The sequence below is a fragment of the Petromyzon marinus genome, chromosome 16 (assembly GCF_048934315.1).
Source record: "Petromyzon marinus isolate PM22_M1 ecotype Great Lakes invasive population chromosome 16, UKy_Petmar_22M1.pri1.0, whole genome shotgun sequence".
In the NCBI taxonomy this organism is placed as follows: Eukaryota; Metazoa; Chordata; class Hyperoartia; order Petromyzontiformes; family Petromyzontidae; genus Petromyzon; species Petromyzon marinus.
Window position 1 is genome coordinate 995,509 of NC_133682.1, and position 18,777 is coordinate 1,014,285.

At 54.9% G+C, this 18,777-nt stretch overlaps 2 protein-coding genes across 3 annotated transcripts in view; both read right to left on the reverse strand.

Moving 5' to 3' along the window:
• The window catches only part of LOC142924725 (uncharacterized), a 44,733-nt gene extending 37,760 nt beyond the window's left edge, over positions 1-6,973 (reverse strand). The window contains exon 1 of the mRNA XM_076067389.1: positions 4,147-6,973. Within this exon, the coding sequence (XP_075923504.1) occupies positions 4,147-6,915 (2,769 nt within the window). The 5' untranslated portion in view covers positions 6,916-6,973. The remainder of the gene's footprint in view (positions 1-4,146) is intronic.
• A 1,383-nt stretch (positions 6,974-8,356) lies between these two features.
• RPS3 (ribosomal protein S3) lies at positions 8,357-18,764 on the reverse strand. 2 transcript variants are annotated; one of them, XM_032955647.2, is made up of 8 exons: positions 18,648-18,764; positions 17,124-17,254; positions 16,485-16,578; positions 15,718-15,812; positions 14,560-14,747; positions 12,685-12,907; positions 12,135-12,165; positions 8,357-8,433 (listed from the first exon to the last, which is right to left on the reverse strand). In XM_032955647.2, exons 1-6 carry the CDS (start codon positions 18,675-18,677, stop codon positions 12,696-12,698), a joined length of 750 nt encoding a protein of 249 aa, XP_032811538.1. In that variant the 5' UTR covers positions 18,678-18,764; the 3' UTR covers positions 8,357-8,433; positions 12,135-12,165; positions 12,685-12,695. The 2 variants fall into 2 exon arrangements, with proteins under 2 accessions (XP_032811538.1, XP_075923505.1); XM_076067390.1 differs by lacking the exon at positions 18,648-18,764 and adding an exon at positions 18,516-18,582.
• Positions 18,765-18,777: the final 13 nt, after the last annotated feature.

The window sequence follows — 18,777 nt, forward strand, 5'->3', positions numbered from 1 at the left end:
GCTCACAGCCCACCACGCTCACAGTCCACAACGCTCACAGCCCACCACGCCGGAGACGTTTCCACGGCATCCGTCTCTCGAAACCTGCGGTGGCGTCTTGGCGAGCGCTTCCACCGTCGGCGATGTGGCCAATCGCATTGACCGATGCTGTGCCCCGTTTGAAACGAGAGGCAGATGCGGATACCCGATGCACAAACGGAATAAATAAATAAAAATCTCCAGTGGTGTACGATCGTGGTCGTCCAGAACGGACCGTACAATGTGCAATGGCCCAATCTCGAAGAGACATCACCACAGCGACACAATGCGCTGCTCCTGACGCGGTTGTCTGGCTTGACCACCTGGATGTGACATTGTCGCTGCTGCTCTGCGCCTACATCAGCAGCCGTACGAATGAGGTGGCGTTATCAATTCACATCTCGTGGGCCGTATCGGTCGGTCGATCGATCGATGCGCGTGCGGCTCGAGAGAGTTTGGCGACCTTAGGTGGGTTGGCGCCGATCTCTGCTGCGGCCCGTGGACGATTTGAACCCGTGGAGGTGAACGAACAAACGACGTTCGACTGAGAACGTGGGATTGGAAAGCAAAATATGAGGTGGTGCCGGTACAGTGGAAGAGTGCGTACTCTTTGGTTCTATTCGGTAAAGTCACTTTACCGAATAGAACCAAAGAGTATGGATCCTGGAAGAGTGCGTGTTTACTGGGAGGCGGATTGCGAGGCGCCGCTAATGACCAACGTGGCCGTCTTGTTGACGTTTGTGAGTCGCCGCCAACCGCAGTACGTTAATTTGTATTCTTTAATTGCACAGATTACGAAGGGGTTTGCGTTTCTCTCTCTCGCTCTTTTTTTTGTTTTACACTGGAAACGTCTGGCTCACGTGAGGCACGCGTGGCTGCGTTTTAGGAATCGTCGCCAAAATAACGAGAGAGCGAGAGAGTCGTCCTGGCAGCAGCAGCAGCGACTCATAACCTCCTCATCCTCCTCCTCACGTCTACCTAACCTCCTCATCCTCCTCCTAACGTCTACCTAACCGAGGAGCGGGCGCGTGGCCACTTGTGGCAGCCCCCGCCTCTGTCTGGAACGCGGCCGCCGCCACCACGATCGCCCCGCTGCTTCGTTCGCTCTACGCCGACTTTGCAGAGACACCGAAGGCCTCATCGCGTTCTTTAAGGCCCCGCTGTTGTCGTCTGATTTTCAAGCGACACTGCGAGCTTCGCTTCCCACGGTCATTCACGAGCCGTGGGTTACCGTGCGCCTCATGAAATCATCATCACGATTAGTGTTGCTGTTTAGAGGTAGAAGGTTCCCTTTGCGTAAGCGAGCGTTGCGCGGTGCTGACTTTTGTTTGCAGTCCTGAGGCAGTGCTGGATATCCCACATTTCCATGGCAGGGAGATTGGACAACAAAGTGGTACCCGTTCTAAGATGCGTACGGGGCGGAGCGGTGGCGCAGTGGTTAGCGCACGGCGGCTATCAACCCGCGGATCTGACTTCGACTCCCGGCTACGATCGTAGACAAGAGAGGCGGGTCGAGAGCTAGAGCGGGGAGTGGGAGACGGAGTGACTTGTTGTGACGCGCTGTGCGAGCCGGATAAGGCGCCGAGTCTCGCCGAATCATTCACACGTGACGGAGAGCGAACTTCCCCCAGCCCAGCAGACAACTTCGGCATCACCACCACCATCACCACCAACGTGAGCATCTTCACGATCAACGTCGTCAGAGCCGTGCATCCATCATGAGCAGCAGTATCGCCATCGTCGTTATCACCATCAGCAGCAGCAGGATTATCGTCATCACTAAGATCATCATCAGAGTCGTGTGCAGGGTGATGGTGGACGGGAGGTTACCGAGTCAGGCATAAGCGTGCCACCCAGAGGCCGGCGACCCAAGGGGAAGAGATGGCCTAAAGCCACGTGGTGGTGGTGGTGGTTATGACAGCTGCGTAAAAGTAGAAACTCTCGGATGATTTCTAAATAAAGTTGCCTGTTGTGCGAGTTCCACACTACGGCGAGTGCACGGCGAGTCACACGCCCGCACTCACGGGACTGGGCCAAACATCCCGACGTAGCAGCAGGACCCTCTTGAGAATAAGTCACGAGACTCTGTGTGAGACTTTCCTGGGATAAACAAAGATGATTAATAAAATAATATTATGATTCCTGAACGTTGCGATCTCTCCCCGTATAAACGGCTCTCCGTGGATACTTCATCTAAACACGAGGCACCCTGAAGAGAGTGTGCGCACACTCGCCCTAGCGTTCACCCCATCGCTCACCTCACAGCTACTTCTCACCCCACTCTCACCACCCCTCTCTCGGGGGCCCCCACACCCGAGGGACGACATCTAGGGCGAATGGGCGGGTTAGAGGAGCGGTGGCGCAGTGGTTAGCACACTGCGCTACAAACGGGGGCGAGCGGAGTTCGATAGCCGCTCACGGCTAACATCAGTGACGAAAATCTGAACCTGCTCTGTATCTCCGCCTAGTGCAGCGTGTAAACATAATTATTGGGGAGACAAAGGTGGCCGGGCGTGATCCTAGGCATACGTAGCCTCTTCCTCGTACGCCGTGCCGGCCTTCATGAAAGTCTTCTCTAACAACTCTTGCCATAATAGCCTGAACAGGCTATACGGGGGATCTTTGTCTGTGTACAGTGTGTGTGTATGTAAGCGGGTGTGGTAGTTGCAGTAATTCACAGAAGCGAGAAGTAATGACCCAGTGAGCTGGGCTCAATTCTCCACCACGGCTAACATCAGTGGCACTTGGTATGTAAACCAGTTAGGGCCTCCCCCTAGGTCGACTCAGCCTTAGCTAAGTGCCTATTGCGGTGTGTAAACAATCAACACTGGGGAGACAAAGGCGGCCGGGCGTGGTTCTGGCCACACCATTTCCTCGTGCTGGATAACACCACTTGCCCACATAGTCTGTTAAAGAGCACACAATGGATCTTTGTTTGTGCCTCATGTGTGTACACTGTGTGTCCGTGTGTGTGTGTGTGCCTGTGTGTGTCTGAACCTGGCGACCCGGGTTCGATTCCCGCTCACAGCCAACACCAGTGACGATTATCTGAACCGGTCCCGGGCCTCCCCTAGGTCGACTCAGCCTCAAATGAGTACCTGGTGCGGTGTGTAAACATTGCCACTAGGGAGACAAAGGCGGTCGGGCGTGTTGCTGGCCACCCACCCCCTCGTGTACCGTTCCGGCCTTCATAGGTGCTCGCTAACAGCACTTGCCCCTACAGTCTGTTAAGGCTATATGGGGGATCTTTGTCTGAGTCTGTGCGGAGAGCGGTGGCGCAGCGGTTGGCTCATTGTGCTACGAACCCCCGGGTGACCAGGGTTCAATTCCCCGACACTGCTAACATCTGTGGCACGTTGGTATACAAACCGATCCTGGTCCTCACCTAGATCGAGCCATCCTAAAACGAGGACCTTAAAAAAGTTCCGACACATCAGCAGCGTGGATACAAAGGCAGTCGAGCGTGTTGATGATCACAGCGACCGCTGCGCGGAGTGACGGCCTACAATGACACGGGGGACCTTTGTCATTGTATGTAAATAGGTTTAAAGAGCCGTGAGATTGTGTGCCCAGTGTATCTATCTGCGCATGTGTGTGTCTATATGCTCTATGCACACCGAAGCCTCAAAGTGCACCGAGCCCAATCGCCGTCTCTAATTGATGATCGCTTTAACAGCACTTGCCCTGACAGCCTGTGCATGCTATCCGGTGGATCTTTGTCTCTGTAAGGGGTTCTTTGTTCTACGTTGACGCTGATGCAAAGAGGAATCAACTCTGAAAATGCGCACATGCCACATGCCGCGCTCTCGTACAAATGTGAACGATAGGCCACAGTTCAGCGTACTCGCTCAGGTCCACGTTAAAACTTAGATCGGTCACTCGAGTGCCAAGGACAATTCAGCTCGCACCTCACCACCCACACCGCGTGCTCACCACATACAAGAGTTTACCACTCAGACCACATCTTCACAACGCACACCGCGCGCTCGCCACGCACACCACGTGCTGACCTCCTACACGTCCTCACCCCGTATACTACGCGTCTCTCCACGCACACCAAGTGCTCACCACGCACACCGCGTGCTCACCTCGGACACCGCGTGCTCACCACGCACACCGCGTGCTCACCTCGTATACCACGTGCTCGCGCCCGGGACTGGCGCACGCGTCCCCCGCTGCCTCCACCCGGCGCGGCTCGGGCAACGCCACGGGCAGAGACCTCACGATCCTAGGAGGTGCCCCGTGCGGCGCGGAGGGCCCAGCAATGTGCGACTCCGGCACCAAGGTGGTGAGAGCGGTTGCTGTTTGGCTGCTGCTGCTGGTGCCGGTGGTGCTGCTGGTGCCGGTGGTGTTGCTGCTGCTGCCGCGCCCGACTTTGAGACGGAATTGCTTGCGCACATCCTCCAGAGATGGGACCTGCGACAGGAACCCGTGCGCTCTGCGCGCCTCCACGCTCGGTTTGTTCCTCCCGGGCAACGACGCCGACTTGGCCTCGTGAAGGGCCTTGGCGCTCGGCGTGAGAGCCGCGGAGGAGGCCGCCGCCGCCGCTTCGCTTGGGGCGCGCGCCGCCGGCCTGAAGGGCGATCTGGAGGCTGCCTTGCATTGTCCGAGAGGCATCCCGACTCCGACGCCGACCCCGACGGACGCGGCCACCGCGGAACCCTCGCTCGCCTTTCCCTGATCCCTGGCCTTCCTGCTAAAGCCCCTGGCGAGGTGCGGGGTGGTGGGGGGCGCGGAGAGGAGCTCCCCCGGGGACAGCGGCGCCTGGGCCCGGCGTGCGGCGCGAGGTGGCACCGTCTCGGACTGGGACCGCGCGCGGAACGGATGCGTCTCATCTCCAACTCGTTCACCTCGTTTTTCTCCTCGCTGCTGAAGAGCGCCCGAGAGGCCACCACCACTCCCACCACCTCCACCACCACCACCACCGCTCTGCTCCAACTCGCTGATGGAGTCCACCAGACTGCGGAATCCCACCGTGCGCATCTCGCCGTAGGGGCTCGGGTCGCTCAGAGATTTCTTCTTCGGGGCCCTGGTGCCATCCTCGGGCCCCGCGGTCCCAGCGCGAGGTCGCTGTTGGTGGTGCGGCTGGGGCCCCGGCTCGCTGGCTGCTCGCTCCTCGGGGCTGGGCCCGCGAGGGGTGGGCCCCACCTCGCTGCATATGGAGGAGGCGTCGCTGTTGGTGCTGAAGCTGCACTCGCTGAGCGCGCGGGGCACGGGGGATTCCGACATGGACCCAGGGAGACTGCCCCGTCCCTGATGCTGCTGCAGCTGGAGCTGGGCGAACTCTGCCTCCTCAGTGACCGAACTCAACCGGCGGAGAAGTGCGGGGTCACTGTGGAAGCGCGCGCGGTCGCGGTCTCCATCGTCCGCGCCGCGACCGTTCGTCGCTGTCGCCGCTGTGGCCGCCGCGTCGGGGAGAGGCTGCCCCTTGGCCGCCCCTCTCCTCCTCGCCCGGCCGCTCCCTTGGCCGCCTTCGGCCCCGTCCCGGGACCCGGGCGCCGCCTCGGCCGCTGTGCCCGCTCTCCGCACGACCTTGAAGGCGGACGCGCGCGCGTGCGACTCGGTGGGCCCGTCGCACGACTCGGAGAGGCGGCCTCCTCCTCCTCCTGGCGCTGGTCGTGTAAACCCGCCCTCTTCCAGCTCGGACGAGGTGGCACCACCGCTCTGGATGACGGTGCCCACCGCTTGCGGTGGCCCAAGAGGGGCCCAACCGCAGCCCCCACCTCGGCGTGCCCTATCCTCACCTCCCCTCGCGCATTCCGAGCCCGCGTAGTCTCTGCTGGATCCCTGTCCGAGCGGCTCCCTTGACTGATGCTGCTGCAGATGATGCTGATGCTGCTGCTGATGCTGCTGATGATGATGCTGTTGTTGATGATGCTGTTGCTGCTGCTGTTGGGCACCGTTGCGTTCCCGGTCGCGGGGAATGGGCGCGTCTGCGCACCCCCCGGGGAATGCCCCTTCCTGCTGGCCTACCCCGTCGCCCGCTGCCCTCGCCGCCCGGTGGAAGGAGTGCGCAGCGAGAAGGTGGTGATGGTGGTGGGAGGCATCGTCCTCGGTCCCCGCCGCACGGCCCACGGTGAAGGACTGACTCCTCCGCAGCGCGGCCGTCAGGTCCTTGAGCCGGTGTCTCCGCGGGGTGCGCGGGCCCCCCCCACTCACTACGCCGCCACCGCCGCAAGGGGGGCCCGACCTCGACCCCCCTGATCGGCCCTCGAGACCCGGAGAGAGCCCGGCCTGGACCCCGTGTCCTGCGTCCCTCAACTCCCCGCGCTTGATGCGAAGGCTGGAGAAGTCGGTCTTGAGGAGGTTGAGCAGGGTCATGGTCTCGGACGTGAGGTCGGGGTTGGACGTGGACTTCTTCTCCTTGGCGACGTCGCTCTGAACGTTCGAGTTGGACTCCGGGTAAGGCAGCGGCGGGGCGGCACCCGCCGACTCGGACATCGCCGTCCACGGCGGGGCTCCGGGAATGATGGAGGCAGGGATCTCGGGTCGCCTCCGCACGAGGATCTCCCGTGGCGGCAACGCCTCTCCCACCCGCGCTTCCAGCGGCCGCGTCCCCCGAGACTTCATCATTAGCAGCATCTCCTCCGCGTCTCCGTGCGCGCCGCGCTCGGCCCAGTCGCTCCGCGTTCGCCTTTTATGGTGCTGCTGCTGATGGTCCCGTTCTGATGGTGGTGGTGGCTCTGCTTGAGAATCGTGCTGTCGCTCGCTCGCCACGGGACCATCACCACCACCGCCATCACCACCGCCACCATCACCACCATCACCAGCAGACGAATTCGCCGCAGTAGCAGCGGCGGCGGCGGCAGCGGCTGCAGCTGCCGCTGCCGCCGCTCTCTCTCGCCTCCCTCTCCACGGCAGCAGCGTGAATCCAGACACGGCCGAGTGCTCGAACATCGCCCCACCGGGGCCCCCCACAACGGCGAGACGCACCTCCCCCCCCCCGATAAACCTCCTCGAGACCCCAACACCACCCACCGACCTAACTCCGCTCAACTCAATCCACCTCGCACCCCTCCACGACGGAACGGAACGGCCCCAGTTATCGCTCTACGGGGGGAGGTTCCTTTTGGCCATGCGGGACCCGAACTCGTCAGATGTCTCCGATCTCCCCCCACCCCACGGCTGCTCCCAGCGAGGCGAGGGGGTAGCCTGGCTCCCAGCAAGGCGAGGGGGTAGCCTGGCTCCCAGCGAGGGGATAGCCCCGGGGCCCGGGCACGGGCGCCGCAGTGCGGGACGCGCGTCTCGGCGGCTTTCGCCTCCACGGCGCGGGAGGAATGCGCGGCGAGCGGAGAGGGCTCCGGGATTTTGGCTCCACGCGGCGATGACGCGGCCGAGGTGGGGGCAACGTGGCCCCCAGCTCATAGCGCGAGCCACGCTGTGAGCCACGCTGTGAGCCACGCTGTGAGCCACGCTGAGCCACGCTCTGCGCGTGTGAGCCACGTTCGGTGCGTGTAAACCACGCGGTGTGAACCACGCCGCGTGGTTGTGAGTCACGCTGTGTGCCACACTGAACCACGCTCTGGCTGAGCCACGCTACGTACTGAGCCACGCTCTATGGTGACGCCGTGCGCGAGCCACCGCGTGAGCCACGCTGTACGAAGCATCCCGAGAGCCACGCTCTATAATAAGCAACAGTGATGCACCACGCCGCGTGAGCCGCCTACTGTGATGAGCCACAGATGTGCGAGCCATTCTCTGGCGAGTCACGCCCGTACGGCTCACCAGCCGAGCCCCGCCCCCCAGGACCCTGCAGCCCCACCACCTGGAATCTCTCGTTACGATCGCGCCCCCGCCAGCCCCCCTTTTTCAGGAGCGCGCGCGCTGAACGGAAACACGTGTCCACGTGTCTTCACGAAACCCTCGCACGCACCGCCTCGCCCAGCCACGGACTCCGCACCCACCTCCCAACCACAGCAGCCAGCTGATTCTTCAGCACAACTCTCAACTCCCGCACTCAAACCTTGACAACTTTTTTTTATTTTACCAGCTAAGGCCCTACGAGCTATGCAACTTTTTTTCAGAAGCGAGATGGTCACAAATGATAGCTCAACGAAGTGGATTATCGCGTGGTAAATTATAGCAGCTGATTACTCTTAGCGCATGTTTATTGTCAAAAAAACTGGAGGGCCTGGATGAAAATCCACGCAACCACGGGGAGAACATGCAAACTCTAAATACACAGGTGCCGGGGTAGGGATTGAACCCACACGCTCCTGTATACCAGGCAAGGTAGTTAACATCCCACCACCGCCACCATTCCTCCACAATACATCCACCACCCAGCCCATATCCCCCTGCAGTTCCATGCACAACAGATCTCAGAGACAACGGTGGGTTTAACTCAAGACGGCTTTTATTTTTTACACGGATGACTGTGCGCGCTGTTCCCAGGTCACTGTCGTCCTCCAGCACCTGAAACGAGAGCCATGGCATTTCATAAAAATCACATTTCTTGTAAGACAGCGTTGACAGCCGTTTGTACGCACAAGTAACAAAAACGCGCTTTAACACTGTGGCCTCAATAGGGCTAAACCAATATATGCGAAGGCCCTTTCTTCAGAGCAGGAATATTCTCATTGCCCTGACCCGGGTTTGGAAATGCAGCAGATTCTCTCCAGAGCAGAGCGAGTCAACCCGCATGATCAAGTGGCACCAAGGGGAACGAGTACGCTGCGGCAATGAGACGCTGCAGTAATGGTCCACACACTGCTGCTGGTGACAACCCCTTAACAACACCATGCTCACGCCGCACACACCCAATGGCACGTGTTGCACCAAGTGTTTACAGACGGGCTTGGAGTTAGTGGGGTTGTAATGAAAACAGGGTCAATCATCGGCATCCCGATTTGGAATGCAACAATGAACCCAAGCTGAAAGTCAATTTTTACGTTCACGAGACACCATCAATTGAATCGTGGGAAAATTGTGACCGCCGCAAATTATACATGAACGTATGAGACTAATGGCACAAACACAGGCCGCGATTCAAAACGAACGAGACGTCAAAACTACCGTTTGGCGAATCGCGACAAAACCGTGCAGTGGCCGAATCCGAACCACGGTACCACGACACGAGGGTGGTACCAGCACCTCGGGTCGCTGGAAGCGGCACGGCGCCAGGAAGCTCAGCCCTTCCCGCCCCCACTCCGTAAGCACGCGTCCTCGCTTACAAACATTTTCCATCAGACGCGAGGGCCTTCGAATGTCTGGCTGTAACGATTTTATGGAAACGCAGCTGTGAAAACGCCGCCACGAGTCATAATTGGTCCGTTTCTAGACCTGGGCAAACACCTGCCTCTCGGCCCACACGGCCAGCAGCGTGTGGAGGGCGGCTGCTGTAACCCAGTTTCCCCAATAGCAGAGGCCACAAGTAGGGAAGCAATCCGAGGGGGCGTGGTAAGGGAATAGCGCCCCCTGGTGCCCGGTGGGAGTTACATAACCAAACGAAGGCCCCAATTCTACTCTCGCGTATGCCAATACGTTCAGGAGCTAGATGTCAGTATCGAGGTGCAAGCCACGAGGGGGCCTTCAGGCGATAATTCGTGCAGATTTGCGATTTCTCCTGAAGGAGCGCTGACAAGAGTGCTTTACGACATGGTCCATCGCGTGGTTTGAGAGGCCACAACACTTTTTAGCCAGGGCTCTGGCACAAGTGAGCGGCCGGCTGTGAAAGCAAGTGCCTCTCATCCCGAGCTGAACCGTGTTGGAGGCCAAACCAGAGCAGAGCCCGAAAAATACGGCCTCACTTTTGACAATTTCAGTCTGAGCGCAGAGAATATTCTACTCAAGTTGCTGTAATGCAACGGCCAACTGGGACCAAGAGGCCAAGGCATTTGCTCTTTGGTACAGATGTTACGCGTTACAGGCTCTCGCATGACCTTGCACAAGACCATTAATGTTTCATTAAAAGCAAGTAAATTTGTTTTAAGCCAACCCACAACACTGGCTGCGTGGGACTCCCAGACGCGAACCACTCCAAGTCTGGAGGACTGCTGAGAAGCGCCTCTCAACACGTGGTAGGCGTGACAACGCTGTAACAAATGTGTTTTTTTGTTCCTGGGTAGTGTTATTTCCTAATTGCTTACGCCTCAAATGTACAGAAAATGGCTATGCCCCACAAACTTTGCTTTTGTGACCAGGACAGTGACATTTTGAAATGTACCTATTTTCAATGAGAAAACGTGCATTTGTGTCATTCCTTCACAAAGTCCTGGTCACAAAAGCAAAGTTTGTGGGGAAGCCATTTTCTATACTTTTGAGGCATACGCAATTAGAAAATAACTTACTACCCAAGAACAAAAATCGTGTTACATAGTGCAATCACTTAATAACGAAAAAACTCAATAAGATTCTCGCGATTCTGAGTTTCGGTTTGATTCCATGTTGGGATGAATCTTGCCATTGTTCCATACCGTTTGAGATGTTCATAGCCCGTCTCATTTGTTATGTTTGATCCATAGGATTTAGTCTAATACCACTATATATTTGCTTGTTATATTATTTTCACAATTTTCTGGTTAATTTTAACAGATGGTTTATTGAATTCCTGGCTAGAAGTCAAACCGGTTGTGATTTGTATTGAAACCTGTTTAAAATTCCACATGGCCCTTCTCCAACTTAATCAGCACAATGAAGTACGGTCAAATAACACTCAAGAGTGCCGGCACGAGGATAACTTCATCCGAACATTCCCCTTTTCTCTGCACAGAACTCGATGAGCATTTAATCTGCCACTGCATATTTTCCACGATAGACTAGATTCAGTCACGTGACGAGCAGCCCATAGCCATACCGACAGATTTTGCCGAATGTTGTGGTGCGTGAAAATATATTCTGGATTGCCGACCCAGCCAGACGCAGCTAAAGCCGAGCTCGAAATCAGGGTCTCCGTAGTTACGCGTACAGATCGCTGGCTCGGCGCACCGTGGTTTCTCAGACAAATGCCTCGTTACTTTGGCATCAGAGCACGGGGCAGGGGGACCCCGCGTACCATGACCACACGCTCGCAAAACGCGAGCAGGGGGCCGGGCAGCACGGGGAAGCCGCTGCCCCTTCAGCCTCGTCATCAAAATCATCACCAAAACCACGGGCGCAACACCGGTCCAATCGATCATGCCGCGAGTGCCGGGTGGCTTGCCCACGTAGTTCACCAACTGTGAGCAAGGCCGCCACATTCATATGGACTGGCGACGACGCAGACAAGATTCCCTCTGATGGCTTTACATATCTGGTCGACATTGGGTTACAGTTGGGGTTGTGATGTAACTGGATTAGGACCTGTAAAGACCATCAGCAGACATCTATCCCACTGCTTAAGGTCTCCCCCCCGCTCACCGCGCGCTGTCAGGGTCTGTCAATGCAGCAATCCGTCAAGCGTCTGAACATGAGCTGCATTTTTGTTATCTTGTGGATGTCTACCCCCATACAGCAGTGTACTGTATATCGTGAAAAATGTACATATGCACCCTTGCGTGTAATGTTGTCGTTTTGCATGTGGCCAGAAGATCTGCACTAACACAAGTTCACACGTATGTGGAGGTTATCGGGTCATGTCCTGATGCATTTCATCCAAAGACCTGGTTCATCTTGTCATTAACCCTTGTTGCAATTGTGAACACCCTGATGATATAGTGGCAAACTTTCTTCTAGGACCGCATGCGATTCGTTTGAGCAATCAACACCTGTATTTGATGAGGCTCCAACTCCACAAAGTATAAACGTAAAGAATGATCTCGTATATGATTCTTCCGTCATTGAGGTCACAAACGATTTCTCTATGCCCTCGTGTTACACGTAGTGCCATAGCACACACGACACAATAACAATCTACACTATCAATGCAGAGAAGTAATGAGAGAGCAGCAATCTATTTCAATCTCGTGACTGCCACCCAGATTTTCTTTTGTGGGTTTGCAGTGGAGTGGTGGTTAGCATCCCCTACACTCAATAATTACGCTCTGAATGAGATAGACTCCAATAGAAAGCAATAGACAGACTTGCATAGACCGGTGGTATAGCATCATTGGCATCCCCCCATCACCCCACGTTTGTCCAATTCTCAGTTTAAGCCTGGGCTGGGAATCAAGGCGTGCTTCTTCTCCACACAGACGTACCCTTGTCAGCAACCTTCCACCATATCTTCCCCTGAAAAGAGATAGAAACAATTAGAGATACATTTGGCTTGGGCGAACAATGTCAATGACGACATTACTCAACGGCCAGTGGATGAAAAATAAAACAGGGGAAAAGTTTAGTCCATCATGGAACTAAGACGGTAACATCGTGGTTTCTCAGACAAATGCCTCGTTACTTTGGCATCAGAGCACGGGACAGGGCGACCCCGTGCGCCATGACCCTGCGCTCGCAAAACGCGAGCAGGGGCCGGGCAGCATGGGGTAGCCACTGCCCCTTCAGCCTCGTCATCAAAATCATCACCAAAACCACCGCTATCGCCGCTCCAAATTACTCATGACCACCTGCAAGGTTAATGTTCAATTTCACGCTCTTAAAATGTTTTACTCGCATAGTATGGAAACTTGAGCAAACTACTTAACTGAACAACCAAAACCCATTTGTTGAGCGCTGGGTATGACCCAACCTCAATACTACCCCGTGCGTATATTTGTGGCTGCAGTGCCTTAGTGTGTGTGCACGCACTCTTACCAGAGGTGGCCTTAGGCGGTGGGCACGGCTGGCGTGGGAGGCGGCTGTGCCACAGGCATGGTGGGCTCGGGTTTGCTGCCCTTCTGCTCAGAGACGGGGCCCGTGGGCAGCACCTCATCCTTGGGCTCCACGATGCTCACGTTGTCTGGGAGCGGCTTCTTGGGGCCCATCTTGCCCGTCGTGTCCCAGGGCAGCATGATCTTCACCTTGATGCCCAGCACCCCTGCAGGGTGAGAGGTAGGGGGTCGTGGTGGTTCCCCAGCAAAAGACAATCAACACTGATCAGTGCTTTGCGGCCTACTAACTGCCAAATAGGCGGGAGCCCATAGAGATTCGCCAGGAGGCAATGTAATGATGCAGATTAAAACCAATTCTTATAACAGTGATACACACACAGCATCCCATTGTGCGTATTGTCAGTTGGTATTTGTTTTATCTAGGCAGTATGCTTTAGACAGTACCATTTATCAAGTAGATTAAATAAACCAATTGAGATACATGAATCATCATTGCTTCGTTAAGCAAGACATATCTTACTTTCTACCTCTTGGCATTTTTCCCAACGTTTTTCCTTCTATAAATTACTTCAAGTTTTCACCTCTGGGAATGTGCCCGTGTCCACATCTTGTGCCTTTATTTTAATCCAGCGGTGGCTAATACACCAAGCACTGTGACCCAGACTGGTGGACCTCCACGGGCTCCACCATGATCCACCAGATGGCTATGAACAATTGCCCAGATTTAACCCTGTAATGTACTAAAAACAAAGTCCAAGAGCCATCTATTGGTGAAAGTTATTTTTCTAATTAATTCTTAATGGGGGTTTTTATTTCAGCCATAAACAAAAATTATTGTATCCTTGTATACATTTTCTTCCAATTTGTTCGGATATCTACGGATTGGCCACCACAGTTCGCTTTGAAATTATTTCCCCCAGAGCTGGTGGTTTCTCAGACAAATGCCTCGTTACTTTGGCATCAGAGCACGGGGAAGGGCGACTCCATGCACCGTGACCCCACGCTCGCAAAACGCGAGCAAGGGGCCGGGAGCACGGGGCAGCCGCTACCCCTTCAGCCTCGTCATCAAAATCATCACCAAAACCACACAAACGCTCCTGGGGGAACGTCGTCACCTTAGGGGGAGGTGCGCTCCACCAAATGGGTTCCAACTACAAACTGTAACGGTGCGTGGCTGAGAAATGGACCCCCCCCACTGGTGCCATTATGTGGCCTCATCAGGGTGGGCTACACATTTCTTGCCACCAGTGAACTATTACTCGGTAATAGTTACTCAGAAAAAGTTCAGTGAAGATTAGAGTTGAGTGTCAGGTTATGTTTTTGTCCAATAAGGTGCTGTACTGTTGAGCAACTTTTAACAAAATAAGTTTGGAACCATCCTAAAATGTCATGTTTAGTTGCAAGTGCACGCAAAGATGACTTGGTTATAAACAAAATAAGGCAGAACAATTATTGCGAAGGTGCAGCAATAGAAGCCAACAGCAGCACACAAAGCAACCCATTACACCAGAAAGCAACCCATTACACCAGTAGGAAAAAAAAGGGTAGCTTCTGATCTAAGCACTGATGAAGTGTGCTTATATTTAGTTTCTGCTGTCATCCCAAACACCTCATAGTGGGTGGTTGGGGTACCGAATAAAATGTTTCCATAGGGAATAGCCCATTCGACGAGCACCAATATATTCTCAAATTATGGTTGCTCAGCAGAACGAATACTAATTCCTGGAGAAATTATTATTCGTAAGAACTATTCCAGAGGGGAGTCAATATTCCTGAATATTCGTTCCTCGAGGAACATTAATTCGGGAGAAAAGTATATTCCTCTGATGGTGGCGGAATGTCAGTTTGGAAATCTCACCCTGGCGCAGGAGCACATGGCGGATGGCGGTGTCCACGTAGTGGTTGACGGGGTCACCGCTGTGGATCATGAGGCCGTCCACAAACTTCATGGACTTGGCGCGCTGGCCGCGCAGCTTCCCCGACACCACCACCTCGCAGCCCTTGGCACCGCTCTCCATGATGAAGCGCAGCACGCCATAGCATGCCCTGCGGCACAAAGCGCGAGCCACGTTGTGAGCGCAAGTCGCGTACACCGTTGCAGGAAACCTCACTTTTTAGATATCTAATTTTAAAGGCCGCAACAGCCTTATTGACGAACGTGTCGAGCATTTTGTTATTTGTGCTCGTGCACCACTGTCAAAGAAGTTTCACGAATTTAAAGAGATAAACATAATGGTGAGACAGGAACAACCTTTACATTCTGAGCGCAATGTGCCCAGTGCATGAACCAGCAACGCTCACTGCAGAGGTGCTGGGATGAAAAAGGGTTCTTTGCTCTCCCCTCCAGAGATTAAGGGTGCTGAGCCACAGAGAAGGCCGCCCCTTTGCCCAGATCAAGAGGGGGTTACAAGTGTCCACTGCTCGTCAAGCCGTTGCGTATTAACCAGTCCTTCTGTCAATCCACTGGTGGATGAGGGGATGTCCTCATGCAGCAGTGCAACTCCGTTTAGCACGGTTGGCTACATACGGTGCAAAAGAAGTTCAACATACATACACTGTCCATGCAGGCCATGTGCATTGCGGGGGGGGGGATCAAACAACCATATTGGTGTATGCTGGTCAGTGTAGGTTGATGGAGGAAGCACAATACAGTACAACCATAGATTTTGCTGGACTGCTCACTGCGCAGCACTGCCTTGTTTGTGCATGGCGGTCGCCCATCCAAGCATCATCCAGGCTCTAACCTGCTTAGTTTTCTGAGAGCTAATGAGATCGGGGGCATTCCAAGTGATTTGTTTCATGAGACAAGTCAATAGAGACCGTTTATTTTACTATAATAATTTATTAATCGTGGTTTACCCAGGAAAACCTCACCCGGTCTCATTTTTTTCACAAGGGGGGGGGGTGGACTTAAGGCTGCAGGTTGTTGGCGCTTTGTGAATTCCAATGGAGTAAACCGCTGGCAGCCATCAACCCAGGCCGGCCCGAGTGGCGACTCGGCAAAGGAATTCCTAACCTGCGGACAGCGAGCCCTCCGAGCAGCTTGTAGCGCAGCGACTCGCACTGGGCGATGGCGCATAGGCCACGGTTCGCCACCTTCTCCGCGTACAGCTGCAGACGGGACAACAGCAACACGCGCTTACAGGCACCGTGAAAAAAAACAGATTATCTGGTTAAATGTTTCAATCATTTTGTCCTCTCCCCCCAACCCCTGGTTTTATCCCGAGTCGTGCTATCGGTGGTCGAGTCGCGCGACTCCACTCGCAACTCTCGCACAGGCAGTGCATCACCCTCTGTTATAGAATATAGCCCATAGAAGAGGCCATCACAGAGCTCCCTCTTAAATCCATTTTAATTTACTGTTCTACAGTATAGGGCATTGCAGCTGCAGGGTTTTTCAAGGGTGGAAAAAGTTTTATTTTATGGCTTAACAGATGGTAACGTCGTGGTTTTTCAGACAAATGCCTCGTTACTTTAGCATCAGAGCACGGGGCAGGGTGACCCCGCGCGCCGTGACCACACGCTCGCAAAACGCGAGCAGAGGGCCGGGCAACGCGGGGCAGCGACTGCCCCTTCAGCCTCGTCATCAAAATCATCACCAAAACCACACAAACGCTGCTGTTGCGACGCTCATCACCTTAGAAGGGTTATGCACAAGTCTAAACATTTAAAAAATAATGAATCACATAAATATATATTTGTACCCCCCCATCCGGGAGCAGAATTATACTGGGATCAAATTACTATCGCATGAAAGCAATCAAGTTCCGCTAGTGTCCACACCTCAACGCTGCCCTCAGGGAAGTTGAATCGCTTCTGGATGACGGACGTGAGCTCGCGGATGCGACGTCCCTTCTCTCCCAGCACATTCTGGGTCCTTCACGGTGACGGTCACAACCACCAACACAATCGCACAAACACACTATGGTCACACACGGCACAGGGTAAGGGTCATACGTGTGCAGTGCTGGTTGGTGAAGAAGGCATGAGAGTATAGTTCAGTTCAAAAATGTATTCTGCTGCACTGCTCAAAATACAGCCCACAGCCTACAAGTCCTATTTTATTCATGGTGGTCACCTATTCCAGCACTATCCAAGCTCGAGTGCCGAGCTTCCATAATCTCGACAAGATCGCATGCATTCCAGGCGATTTTAATCAAGTCATTCATACATAAACGTGCTTAATATCTCAATCCCATTCTTGCGGATGACGTTAAGTTCAGGAAATAAATACCACTTTCGAGGTCTGCTTGCTACGAGGGGGCAGCTTCAGGACAGAGTTCGTGTCATTTAAAAATCTTTACAAGAGCCATACGTGAACGCACTAACAGGAGCAAGTTCGATGGGAGCGAGATTTAAGTCCCACCGAGAGGGAATTTTGTGAACTGCGGAATGCAAGATTGGGGGAGATGTGGGCATCACCTGGTGGCGAGGATGATGATCTCCGTGCGGGTCGGCGTGACGCGCACCTCCACGCCGCTGTAGCCATCTTCAGCGAGTTCCCGAGTCAGGAACTCGTTCATCTCGGCCTTGAAGACTCCATCGGCCACAAACTTCACACGACCACACAAAGCACGAGGGATCCAATGTAACTAACCATGTAGCCAAGTCGGAACAAGTGTTGCTAGTCAACACCTATTATTCAGAACAGCAACAGCCACCATTAGGCAATAAGTGAAGTTGGCGTGAGTGCAGCGGTGGTGCTAGGCTAGGTGCTTCAGTCGGGCATGACGAATAAACTCCCGCTATTATAGCACGTGGCGAACAACACGTGGCAACAGCTTAAGACATATCGGCGATATTACAGCCCAACGATGCACACCTACCTAGAACGCACGGCTATACTCCCTACTCCCGCACGCACACCCATTCTCACTTAGAACATCTTCATTCCCGCACATTACCTCGCTGGTCCCCTCTCAAACTCTCCAAAACAAAAACTCCATGCGGCCATACAACCCGGCATGCATTCCAACACGCACTGCGGACCCAAACCTCCCCGGCACACAAAAGATGCTCCGTGTCGTCAACAGCTTTTGTCCCACGCGCTGTTAGCGAGTACGCACCCAATGAAGGCCTGCACGGCACACGAGGTCGGTGGCCAGCACAACGCCCGGCCGTCTTTGTCTCCCAAGTGGCGATGTATACGCATCGCACCAGCTACTCACGAGGCCGAGGGGAGGTCTAGAACCGGTTAAAATTTTCGCCAACATTTCAGCAGGAATTGAACTCGGGTAGCCGGCTTCATAGCGCGGCGTGCTAAGCACTGCGCCACCGCTCCCCATAGACGCCACCATCAGAGGGAAGCTGCAGCAACCTCACCCGGGAGCGAACCTCGCCCGCACCGCCATACGAGCTGGAGCGTCCGGTGGTGTAGCGGTTGCCGCACTGCGCTCTAAAATTCAAAGTTCTGTATTTAGCGATTCTGTACTGCTGCGTGAACAGCGATACATGAACAAACTTCATAACGATCGATTAACACAACAAACCACTTAACAGCACCGAATTCGAGCCGTGTACTATTAAACTCGCTCCGGCTAACATCAGTGGCTCAGTGTTGTCTCAACTTGGCCTGGGCCCTCCACTATAAAGCCGCACCAACCGGCTAAGTACGGCCTAATAATATGAATGCCCGACGAGGTGTGGAGAGGCCTCGATCCAGCAGTGGACTGAGCAGCACGATGACCCCCAAATACCCTGTCAATGCCTCACGGCCAACACAACTCTCCTCGTTTCTCCACAATCCAACCCGAGCCTTCAAGCACCGCGACCCCGGCTACACGGGGCGAGCGCGCAATCCACCCTCAATCGCACCTATCGCAGCGCCATCCATTCAAAAGCCCGACGCCAATCGCTGCCCGAGACGACGCGGACGCCGCCGCGTCGCTTTTCGTGGAGGCAGCGGCGTGCGGTGGCGCGAAGAAGGGCGAAGGAGGCCCGCCTCACCTTCTTCTTCTTGGACATCTGCGTTGCCATGATGGCGGCTGGAGCGGGAAAGGAAGTGACGCGCCCGGGGGTCGCGTGAAGAGGGCTCGAGAGGGAGGTTCCACGTGACGCGAAACTGCTCCGCCCCCCC